General features: G+C 50.8%; 1 protein-coding gene across 1 annotated transcript; it reads left to right on the forward strand.

Moving 5' to 3' along the window:
- Positions 1–3,555: 3,555 nt before the first annotated feature.
- On the forward strand, positions 3,556–4,449 carry LOC146209282 (uncharacterized). Its single transcript, XM_084579913.1, has 2 exons — positions 3,556–4,047; positions 4,186–4,449. The coding sequence occupies exons 1-2, from the start codon at positions 3,556–3,558 to the stop codon at positions 4,447–4,449; spliced, it is 756 nt and encodes a 251-aa protein (XP_084436039.1).
- Positions 4,450–12,646: the final 8,197 nt, after the last annotated feature.

Below are 12,646 nucleotides of genomic sequence, written 5' to 3' on the forward strand. Positions count from 1 at the left end.
GCAGCAGTGTCGTCAAAGTGAGCGAGAACAGGGTCCGAAGTGAGGGCATTCTTTAGGGTTTGGAAAGCTTTTTCGCATTCTTCGGACCAATTGAAAGTAGTACGGTCTGTAAGGAGGCGGTGGAGCGGTGCAGCAATGGTGGCGAAATTGCGAATGAAACGGCGAAAGTACGAAGACAGGCCAAGGAAACTGCGTAGTTCCTTAGTCCGCTGAGGGCGTGCAAAGTTCAAAACTGCAGCAAGCTTGTCAGCTTTATTGCAGACCTGAAGCCTTGGTTGCACACTGCAGCCAAACACACTCCGCGATGACGATGGGTATTTACAAGAGGGAGCAGGATGAAGATGAAACAGCACGTTCAGCCGTGTGGAAGATGAAGCGCCACACAGTGCTCATAGTATATACAAGTACCTATGTGTGTGGAAGACAATAAATTCCCTCTACGTATGTATAATTTTGTTTACATTGTTATTCAAAACTGTATGCACTGAAACATCACTTGAACGAATTTTAAGGCACCTTAGGAAAACGTTTGTTAAAGTTAAAGTTCGCGGAACTGAAATAAGTACGTGGAAGCTTGTTTCCGTTAGCTACAAGGAACATCCGGTGTTCAAATGTTGCTGCTCTCGTTCGCGAGCAAAGAATGCTGTAACCCATTGCAGCACTTTTGTCAACTGAGGACTGCAGTGGTCTTGAACTCAGTCGCTGTGTGCAAGCTCCCGTGACCCTTAATTGATCGGCGCAACTGTCTGTTGTGCAGCAAAGGCTTTCAGTTCCTCCAAGCATGTCATTGCTTCAGCAGATCACGGTTAGCCAGTATGCACACGCACGTCTTTCTAGGAGCTGAAAGGCTTAGTAGGGCTGAAGCTCTGGCTATGGCTGGCTGTGGCTGGCTATAACAGTGGAGTCAAGTGTGCAAAGCTAGCTTTGAATTCCGCAGGCTACAAGCTGGGTTAGATAGCCAATTCAGTTTTAAGATAAATGGCGGCCAGGTTTCATCCCGCGGTATTGAAACGTGGTTCTAAACGCACAAATATTCAACATAAAGTGCGCATTATGCTTGTTGAAATTTTAATTATAACATGCGAGACATAGGATGACGCCGCAGAAATTTTTTGTAGAACTGAAATAAGCAATACCTGAATTTCGTTAAAGTGAATGGCATTTGAATAGCGTTCAGTGGAGCTTCGGTGGGGGAATTTAATAAAGTTCGCAAAACTGAACACTTCGTTTAAATGACATTCGTTCAGGATTTGTTATACTGCAGTATATTGTCACGGAGTGAAGTCTGGTCAGAAGTCAATGCGGGATACAGAAGTCACAGCGCACAGAGTGGCAAAAAAAAAAAAAAAAACTGGCAGGGCCCACCTCAAAGGGAGAACTTCGGTTTCTTCGCCGCGAGGAGGCACACTCTCGCAATCAGCGCAGAGTGAAGACAAAGACTGCACCGTGTCAGTGCCCCCCCTCACGGGTTCAAGAAGCATCACCCCGATGCTTGAAGTGTGGGTTAGAGGGAAGAAAAGAAAAAATAAATGCATTGCATACAGGGCAGTTGCTCGGCGCGCAGAAAGAGTCAACACTTTCGGTCGTAATACGGTTTCAGGCGGACCACGTGGACCCCATCAGGGAGCGCGGAGCGTCGGGGCTTAATACATCCATCAGGAACGACCTCATATGTTAGGTCCCCAGCTGGTCTTACTACTTTGTACGGGCCAAAGTATCGACAGAGGAGTTTCTCGCTGAGGACTCGTCGACATACAAGAGATGAGACCCAGACACGTGTCGGAGGTTGTATCGTTGGGCATCGGGGCGTTGCTGGTTCTGAATTCGCAGCCTAGCCAGCTGACGGGCCTTTTCGGCGAGGTGCTGAAAGGTGTGGACATCTGCTTGTTGGTTGTCGTCGTCTAGATGTGGTAACAAGGCATCAAGCATCGTGGTCATCTCACGGCCATGGACCAGACGGAAAGGTGTCCTGTTCGTTGTTTCCTGGACCGCCGTATTGTATGCGAAGGTACCGCACTACATCCCACGTTTGGTGCTCTACTTCGACATACATTAAGAGCATATCAGCGAGTGTTTTGTTCAAGCGTTCGCTCAAGCCGTTCGTTTGAGGATGGCCTTCCTGTGTTGTGTGAATTCGGCTGTGAATGTGGCATCTCTGTCAGTGATCAAAGTCTCCGGTGCGCCATGACACAGGATAACGCAATGAATGAAAAACTGCAATCTCTAAGCAGTACCGTTGGGTAGAGAGGAGGTTTTTGCGTATTGTACAAGGTAATTCGTAGCAATGATGAGCCACCGGTTACCGGAGTGTGAAGGGGAAAAGGCCCAGCATGTCCGTGCCAATCTGCTGGAAGGGCCTCGATGGCGGGTCTATTGGCTTCAAGAATCCGGTGGGTTTGGTCGGCGGCACCTTGCGAAGCTGATAGCCGCGACACGTTTTGACATATTGTGAAACGTCTGAGCTAAGACGAGGCCCGTAGTACTTTTCCTTGAGCCTTGCGAATGTGCGGGTGACTCCCAAACATCCAGAAGTTGGTACATCGTGACAAGCTTGTAAAATATCACGTAGACACAAGGTACAACGATAAGGTACGGTGTTTGGCTGGTGGTAAAGTTTTTCTTCGTGAAAATACTATCGCACACGCATAACGATGTCAGAACACGCTTGAAAGCTCTCGGAGCAGTTCATGATGTGACGACGTTCGGGATCTGCAGAATGGCTTTCAGGGAGGCACTCTGCGCTTATGGCATTTAACAGTATGATGTCATCAGAAATTTCATCTGTGGGGGGGATCTACAGGGGCACGCGAAAGGCAGTCGGCGTCCGAACTCTGGCGGCCACTCTTGTACGTGACAGTTATGTAGAATTCTTGTTGTAAGAGACTCAATCTTACAAGACGGGCTGAAGGGTCCTTTAGGTTCTCGAGCCAAAATAGGGCATTGTGGTCAATAACTATTTTGATCGGTTTCCCATAAAGATATGGCCAGAATTTCAACGTCGCCCACACAATGACTAGACATTTTTTTCTGCCGCAGAACAGTTCGATTTCGCTTTAGACTGACAGCAACTGGCGTAGGCGATCACACGTTATTGGCTGCCCTGTATTTGAATTAGAAAGGCGTCCAGGCCTACGTTGCTTGCATCGGTGTGAAGCGCCATGTCGGCGTTTTCGTCGAAGTGAGCCTATAGCGGGTCGGTTCCTGCTCGGAGTACGGCGCTGCAATTTGAGCTGTGTGCGACTGGGCTATCCCATCCCCGTGGCCATGCGCGGCCCCACCAATAGCACAGCGCGCGCCCGCGCATCTTTCCTTCTCTCTCTCTCACCCACACAGCGACGGCGCGCCCTCGCCGGCTCTCCTCCGCCACTCTGCTCTCGCCGAGACACTCAGTGAATAAATAGTTAAAGTGTGTGCATGTCTCCGTTGTCTCGTCCTTTCTCCGGGGATCGCAATGCGCCCTCAATTGGTGACCCGGCTTTTAGCGCACCCAAGTAATGTAGGTTGCCCTCCTTTCCCCACTGTAACGAAGATTGGACTCAAATCCACGCAGCTGTCATGGACCAGAATCAGGCACTGACTCCTAGCACCAGCCAGACAACGCCTGACGAGCCCAGCGGAGCCGTCCTTTCTCTTGCTGTTCGTCTCGTACCGTACTGGGACCGCAACCCGGCTGTGTGGATCATACAAGTGGAATCACAATTCCAGCTAATTACATCCCAGAAACAGAAGTTCCACCAAGTGGTGAGTGCCCTGCCATCAACAGCGGCGGAGGAGGTGGCCGATATCCTCACCTGGTTCAGCACTAGTCTCCCGGCACATCGCTATAATGAGCTCAAGGCAGCACTACTGCAAAGGACAGCCGCATCGGAGAGGACAAGAATTCAGCAGCTACTCTCCGCACAGGCGCTCGGTGACCGTCGGACAAGCCAGCTTTTGCGACGGATGACGCAGCTCCTCAGGACAAACGCTCAAACCATGGACATTGCTGTGTTACGCCAATTTTTCATACAGTGCCTGCCATCCAACGTGCAAATGGTGCTAGCTACCGCTAAACCACGGACTTGACATCGTTGGCTGCACATAGCTGACAAAGTGATGGAGGTGGCCACAACCAATCTCAGAGTCGCTGCCGTCAACACGTCCACAGAAGCTTCGCTGTTGGACGCTCCTGTCGCCACTCCCCAGAAGCCTCACCTCGCCGCCACTTCTGAAGTTGACCACCTTTGTTCACGGCTCGAGCAACTCATCGCGGCAACTGCAGTCTCAGAGCCGCCCCGACGCCATGGATGCCAACGTCATCGGTCCTCAACGCCTCGCCGGCATGGAGAACGGGAACGAAGTAAATCCAGAGGCCCCACAACATGCTACTATCACCGCCGTTTCGGCGTCAATGCCCGTCAGTGCCTCTTGCCTTGCACCAGGGCGGAGAACCGACCGGCCGACCACTAGCGGCGACGAGCGGTCAGTGCCAAGAAACGTGTCGCCTGTTCCACGTTTTTTACAGAACCACCGGACAAACATTCCTCATTGACACCGGGGCTCAGGTGAGCATTCTCCTAGCCACAAAAGCAGGGCGCGCTTCCGCTGCAATTTCTTCCTACAAGCAGTGAACGGAACTCGCATCCCCGTGTACAGGCAGCGCTCTTTGACGCTCAACCTGGGGCTTCGAAGAGTCTTCCGGTGGGTGTTTTTGGTCGCTGACATTGGTTATGTTATCATTGGCGCTGACTTTCTGACCATGCAAGCACGAACTCCTCGTCGACGTCAAGCGAAAGCGCCTACTTGAATCCACAACTAAACTCTTCGTTCACGGCATCGCAGCGCGCGCAACTACTGATGCAGCATCCTCATGTGCTACAGTTGTCAAAGAACCATTCGCAGATCTGATGAATGAGTTCCCCAAGCTAACGACACCCCCGAATTGGACTCAACCTGTGTGTGTCATGACGTTCAGCACCATATTATAACACCAGGACCACTAGTTTCCTCACACCCACGACGCGTAGCTCCTGGCAAACTCAAAGCAGCCCGTCCAGACTTCGAGCACATGTTGGAACTTGGCATCATTAGACCCTCCTCCAGCAGCTGGGCATCTCCAATGGGTCTTGTTCCAGAAAAGTCAGGAGACTGGAGACCATGCGGAGACTACAGGTTCCTAAACAGCAAGACTGCCTCAGATCGCTACCCCACTGCCAAACATACAAAATTTCACATCAGCCCTACATGGTGCAACCATCTGTTCTAAAATACATCTTGTTCGGGCCTACCACCAAACCCCGTTAGCAGAAAAAGGCATCCCCAAAACAGCAATCACAACACAATTCGGACTGTTCGAATTCTTAAGAATGCCATTCGGTCTTCGCAATGCTGCACAAACCACCGAGCGTTCCATTGGCTCCGTCGTACGTGGCCTACCCATCGTGTTCGCCTAAGTGGACGACATTATCGTGTTAAGTTCATCCCCCGAAGAACATCTGGAACACCTGCGCCTACTTTTACAACGCCTTTCGGCAAACGACATTGCTATCAACACAGAAAAGAGCGAATTCGGACAAGCAGCGCTCATGTTTTTCGGCCATCACTTGGACACCAACGGCATCCGCCCGCTTCCCGACAAAGTGCAAACCATCATCTCAGTTTCCCAAGCCCACTTCAACCGCGAAGCTCCGGAAGTTTCTCGGCCTCGTAAACTTTTACTGCTGATTCATAAGAAACTGCGCCACCTTCCTGGAACCTCTCAGCCGCATGCTTTGCGGCAAAATCTCGGCGAAAGCACTCCACTGGGACACCGCTGCGGATGACACCTTTGATGCCATCAAGCGCGCCCTGGCCGGCGCCACTTTACTCGCCCATTCAAACCCGGATTGTCTCCTCGTGTTCATGACGGATGCCTCCAACACAGCATTCGATGCGGTTCTTCAGCAGCAGGTCAGAGGCGTGTGGCAACCCCTCGCGTTCTTCTCAAAAGGCTTCACCACAGCCCAGACACGGTGTAGTGTTTGCGGTCGTGAACGCCTTGCCATATACCTGGCAGTCATTAAATTTCGCCACTTACTTGAAGGCCGAGCATTCGCTGTTTTCACGGATCACAAGCCACTCATCTACTCAATTGGTCGTTCTGCATTCTCCATATACCTCTCGAGAAGTGCGACAATGCGCCTTCATCACTGAGTTCACGACAGACATCCGACATATTAGTGGCATTGACAACACCCCGGCTGACGCCCTCAGTCGCGTCGATGCTGTAACCCACAGCTCGTTATAAAACATCAACTTCGTCTTCCTTTCTCTTTGATATACATGAACTGTCGGCAGCGCAAACGTATGACTCGGAGCTCTCACACCTACGTACAGCGCAATCATCTCTCAAGCTCGAAACAGTCCCTGTTGAAAATGTGCCAATCGTTTGTCATGCCTCAACGGGGACACCAAGGCCATTTTTGCCCATTCATTTCCTCAAGAAAAGTTTCGATTCCGTGCATAATCTCACTCATCCTGGAATTCGTGGAACGCAAAAGCTGATCGGCTCAGGCTTTATTTGGTCCCGCATGAACGCCGACATTCGCGACTGGGTCTGCGCGTGTGCACCGTGCCAGCGTGCGAATGTTCACCGGTACCCAGCGCCGCCAGTCCAGCGTTTCCTGCAGCCTGACCAACGTTTCGCAGTTTTTCACACCGATACCGTTGGCCCCCTGCCTTCTTGCCAAGGCTAACAATATTGTCACCAACACACGTAGCAAGCAGCAGAACAGCCGAGGTGGCCCTTTTAATCAAGCGATGCTCGAGAGAGACGAGGACGACGATCAGCCACGTGCCAAGACACATTCGGCCACTTGGCCGCGCCAGATGGACAGCGGTGTGGCATTGCCCCCCTTTCAAGGGGCATCGACCCGATCCCGCAAGCGTAGGGGAATAATAGAAAAGCGGGGAAAGTTACACGGGAGAGTCTCTGGCTCTGGTTTGGACTCTAAAACGGTTTAACATTGTAATATGGCTTCATTCTGGCAACGAACTATTTCAGACTTCGGCTGCCGATAGGACTGGGCAGTGCCTTGTGATAGCACCTCGTAGTTTACCGCGCTGAGGTGGCGGAGCACCTTGTAAGGCCCAAAGTAACATCGCAGAAACTTTTCAGAGCGCCCTCGTAACCGTGTAAGCCACCTCTCGGTGTCGCAGGTTGTAGTGCTGGGCGTCGTGTACTTGTTGGTGCCGAATTCGCTGTCGGGCAAGCTGGCCTGCAGCTTCTGCGTCACGAATAAATTGGTCAGCCCCCCGACATTGGAGAGAGCAGAATCTGGAAGAAGCATGGCATCCAGTATAGTCAAGGGTTCGCGTCCATGAATAAAATGAAATGGAGTGAAGCATGTGGTTTCCTTTAGCGCAGTGTTGTATGCGAACGTGATGTACGGCAGAATTCGGTCCCAGTTCCCATGATCGTCGTCTACATACATAGAAATCATATCGGCAATTGTCTTCTTAAGCTGCTCAGTCAATCCCTTAGTTTGAGGATGATAGGCTGTTGTCTTGCGGTGGGTGGTGCCACTGAGTCGAAGTACCTTACTCGTGAGTGCCGACGTAAACGAGGTTCCTATGTCAGTTAAGACGACTTTGGGGCACCATGACGGAGTACAATGTTGTGAATGAAGAAATGTGCAACTTCCTCTGCGGTACCACGGGTAATGGCCTTGGTCTGTCAGTGGCAACCGCTATATATCTGTTACCCATGGAGGACTTCGGGAATGGGCCCAGTAAGTCCAAGCCGACCTGTTGAAGTGCGAATTTCGGGGGATCGATGGGCTGCAGGAGTCCAGCTGGTTTAATGGGTGGTGTCTTCCGCCGCTGCCACTCACGCAGGTACGGACGTAGCGGGGCACAACGGCAGCTAGCCTGGGTCAGTAGTACTTTCGGCGTATCCGTGCCAATGTGCGCGAAAAACCGAGATGGTCGGAAGAAAGGTCATCGTGGCACGCACGAAGAACTTCGCCATGTAGCGTTGTGGATACTACAAGGAGATAAGCAGTTTCTGTTGGACCGTAGTTTTTCTTGTAGAGCACGCCAGCGCGCAGGCAAAATGACAACAGTCCGCGCCTGAAGAGCTGAGGAGATGACACGGTTCCTTCAAGGTATTCGATGAGGGGCAAAAGTTCAGTCAGCCCGCTGCTTTCGGGATAAGGTGGACGTCGCGATAACACTGAGGAAAGCGGAATTGTTGTCGGAGCCGTCCGCGTGGCAGGGAGTAGGGGCGCGGGACAGAGCCAGCATTACTGTGTTTCTTGCCGGACTTGTGCACGATAGTAACGTCAAAGTCTTCCAACCGAAGGCTCCATCGAGCAAGCCGACCCGATGGATCTTTCAGGTTTGCCAGCCAACGCAGAGAGTGATGGTCGCTCACGACACGAAACGGACGACCGATAAGTACGGACGAAATTTAATGACTGCCCATACAACAGCGAGGCACTCCTTTTCCGTAGTTGAATATTTAACTTCGGAACGGGATAAAGTGCGACTGGCGTGAGCAATGACGCGTTCTGCACCGTCCTGCCACTGAACAAGGACCGCACCAAGGCCAACGCTACTGGCATCCGTGTGCAGTTCCGTGTCGGCCTCTTCGTCGAAGTGGCCAAGTATAGGCGTACATTGGAGATGGGACTTGAGTTCCGTGAAAGCTTTTTCCTGGTCAGGGCCCCAAAAGAACGGCTCTGCGTCTTTTGTCAGGCGGGGGAGAGGCTCAGCGATCTTGGAGAAATTGTTAACAAAGCGACGATAGTACGCAGAGGCCGAGAAATCGACACAAGCTTCGTTTATTCGCTGGTTTGGGGAATGAAGCGACAGCGGTCGTCTTTTCTGGGTCTGGGCTAACACCTCGAGCGCTGACAACGTGGCAGAGAAATTTCAGCTCACTAACTGCAAAGTGGCATTTTTCGTGTTTTAGAGAGAGACCGGCAGATCGGATGGCCTTGAAGATAGGGCGCAAATGTTTCAGGTGCTCGTCAAACGTGTCCGAGAAAATCACAACGTCGTCGAGAAATACGAGGCGTGACTGCCACTTCAAACAGAGTATAGTGTCCATCAATCTTTGAAATGAGGCAAGGGCCGAACACAGGCAAAACGGGAGCACTTTAGACTCACACAAACCGCCTGGCATAATAAGCGGTCTTCTCACGGTCTCGCTCGTCTACCTCTATTGCCAATATCCACTGCGGAGGTCGTGACGAAAAGTAAGTGGCATGGCGAAGGCGATCGAGGGAATAGTCTATGCGCGGCACGGGGCACACATCCTTTTTCGTGACGTTGTTGAGGTGTCTGTAATCCACGCAGAACCTCAAGGTTCCATCTTTCCCGACTAGGACAACAGGTGAAGACCAGGGGCTCGCTCACGGTTGGATAACGTCGTCCTGGAGCCTTTCTGTTACTTGGCGGCGGATGGCATCGCGTTCTTTGGAGAGACCCGGTAAGGACGCTGACATTGTGGACGTTGGTTGTCGGCAACTATAATTCAGTGCTTCGTTAGTGGCGTCTATCAGACCTTGGAGGTTGATGCAAAACAATCGCGGAACGAATTGACAAGATTCGCTATGCAGCGTTTCTGACTGGGCAAGAGGTGCGGTTTCACATCGGTCTGAATGGCTGTAGGCGTCGCATTGTCGAGGTTTGACGTGTTGGATAAAGTGTTCTGGTCTGTACAGTCTCCAAGTTCTTCAGAATCAGCGACCGTCGTGTTCGCCGTCAAATGTTGGGGTTCACATGTGAAGTTTGTCACTAGCGCTTCGGCTTGCCCACGAACAAGTTCGACAAGGCCCCGAGCTACACAAACTTGTCGAGTTAGAAGCAGTGACATGTTAGCTTCAGCAACGCCACGCGTGCCGGTGCTGTGATCACGCTCGACTGTGACGAACTTGCTCGCACGCGGAGGGATCGTTATGTGGTCGTCACGGACGCGCAACATTGTTTTCCGGAAGCCCGTGTTGCTATCAACGACTCGCTTGGTTGAAAACGACACCATGAGCTGCTCCCGAAGGTCTATAACAGCACCATACTCTTGCATAATGAGGAAAAATGAGAGGCAGAATGCAAACAATCGATGGCGTCATCAATACTTGGCAGAGGACACACGTCCTTCTTAGTAACAGTATTCAGCTGTCGATAATCAACACAAAATCGCCATGTGCCATCTTTTTGACTAGTATCACAGGGATAGCCCACGGACTAGACCATTCCTGAAGGAATAGATAGATGGATTGATTGAAAGGAAAGGTGCAGAGGTTGGTTGGAGAAGAAATAAGATCATGATGGGTGACAATGTGGGAGCACGCATATTAAATATACATAAAGGCACGCCAGCTTGCTTTAAAAGCGCGATTCTAGTCCAGTGGCGCACAAAAAACGGCAAAGAGCCCGCACTGCCTGGAAACCCTTCCCGTTGTCCTGCCAAGCGCCCAGCGGCAGTTCCTCCGACAGAGGCCTCTTGTCCAAACGCTTCAGGAAGCAGCTAGTACACTTCTTTCGCACGCATACACTGGACACACCAATAATATATGGTCCAAAGTCTCTGGGATGCCACAAGTTGAACATTCCGGCGAGTTCCTCTGTCCAATTAAATGTAAGTACCTTGCCCTTATGCAGCATATCACGAACTTGTTATTCGATTGTTTGGCGCTCTGATGGAGATACACGATAAGACTTCTGACGGATTGGATCAGCAGTCCCAGTATAGATTCAGTGCTGAGCACGGGAAATGGGAATCCGTGGTGGCGATTCCCGAGAGAAATCTAAAGCAGCAGTATGTTTCCACAGAACTTCCATTAAACTGTGACGGTGTCTTGTTAGCAGGGATTTCTTAATCATGAAAATAAATTTTGTCTTATTTTCTTCTGAGCATGCGGTAGGCTGGAAATTGTCTGTGCCGAGCACTGCCACTGATTCAAAAGCGTCTTCGTCAAAGTTGGAAAGTTTTAGGTCACGTGGTAATACAACAGGTTCGTTAGAGTAGTTAGTCGTCCACAAAGAAGTATGGCCATTCATGACTGAGATGATGCAGCGAGGAATAAGAACACTTTTCTTCGCGCAGTTGAGGGTGATTGGTTCAACTACAGCGTCGAACGCATCACTGGCACAGCTTGAACTAACAACTTCTATAAACTCTGCTGACATGGCAGGAATGGCTATGTTGTCCGAAACCGAAAGCGTGCTAGGATTGGTCCGCGAATTTTCACACAAAGCTGATTCAATTCGAGTACTCACAGAAATGTCTCCGTTGCAAAAGTCGAGAGTGGCCCCACATTGTTCCAGAAAATCGAGACCAAGAATTACGTCATTCGTTGATCGATCAAGTACTGCAAATTCAGTTCGGAATCTGTGACCTGCGATAACAAGATTCACGGAAAAGGCTCCAAGTGGGTCAAGTGGTTCGCCACCAACACCACACAATGTCGCCGCACTACCCCAACCAAACGTAATTTTACGACCAAGGCAGATTTAAAAGCGAGGCTTATAATAAAAATTGTGGCACCTGTGTCCATCAACGCCATAACGTGTACACTGTCCACAAACACTTCAATTCGGTTCTTTAACGGGGGAGAGAAAAAGTGGAGGTTTCCGAACGTCTAAAGCTGGCGCTCCTACTTTTCTCGATTTGTTTTTGCTGTGAGCTATTTGTGATCTCCTTATTATTCGGGATGGCGGGCGCACGACCTCTGCTCCCACTTGCCGCCGTCGAACAGGCTACGGCATACTCGACGGGTCACCTCAACGTCGCGGATGTGGAGCTTCCAGACTCGGCGGATGATTCACAGTGACTGAGATGGATTGTGATAGCAGCTATACGCCTGTACAGTCACGCCGCCTGAAAAGGAATCTGGGCTGAACATAAACAACGAGTGAGTCACCAAAAAAAATGTTGACAAGCAAGGCATCTTTTCCGTCGCCTTCGTACCAACAACGTCGACGGAAAATCTGAATGTTATAAACAGACAGCACCTGACCCAGTTTTGCGACCAGCTATTTCCCAGTGAAGTTGACGAGGTCCGAATTAATCCCTGGAAGAATGTCTTCACCGTGAATGTCAAATCACAGGCTCCAGAGGGCAAGAAGAAAGGAATTGGTGCGCTTGGGAGCATGCCGGTCCGTTCCTTTCTTGCACATGGGAAAAAGACTACTGCAGGTGTAATCACGGACGTTGACCCCGAGATAAGCGAGAGCGATCTCTGTACGCTGATCAAATCTGCAGCGCATTGTGGATGTTCATCGTTTCGGTCGCTCGAAGTTAGTTACATTAGTCTTTGAAACTGAATCCCTCTCATCCCACGTTAAATAGGGCTATGTGAGACATCCAGTTCGGATTTATGTTTCAAGACCGGTTCAGTGCCACAAGTGCAACAAGATCGGACATGTGAGTGCCGTTTGTCGAAACGAAGTATCCTGCCGTAGATGCGGCCCTACGCACCCTCATGACACATGCCAGACGGAGACTGTCAAGTGTGCTAAGTGCTCGGATGCCCAAAGCGAAGGCTAAGTACTGTCCGAAAAATCGGAACGAAATAATTATACTAAAGAAGATGGTGAGAGATAATTCGACTCATCAAGAAGCGGCTGCGTCTATTCGTCGCTGCAAGCACCGTTCCCGATGCGGACACAAGGATTCAGAAGG

The sequence above is a fragment of the Amblyomma maculatum genome, chromosome 1 (assembly GCF_055883805.1).
Source record: "Amblyomma maculatum isolate TAMU_Amacu chromosome 1, ASM5588380v1, whole genome shotgun sequence".
Classification (NCBI taxonomy): Eukaryota; Metazoa; Arthropoda; class Arachnida; order Ixodida; family Ixodidae; genus Amblyomma; species Amblyomma maculatum.

Coding starts and splice junctions, on each gene's coding strand:
- LOC146209282 (XM_084579913.1), top strand. CDS start 3,556: ATGGACCAGAATCAGGCACTGACTCCTAGCACCAGCCAGACAACGCCT. Junction 4,048..4,185: donor TGCAAATGGTGCTAGCTACC/GCTAAACCACGG, acceptor GCCACTCCCCAG/AAGCCTCACCTCGCCGCCAC.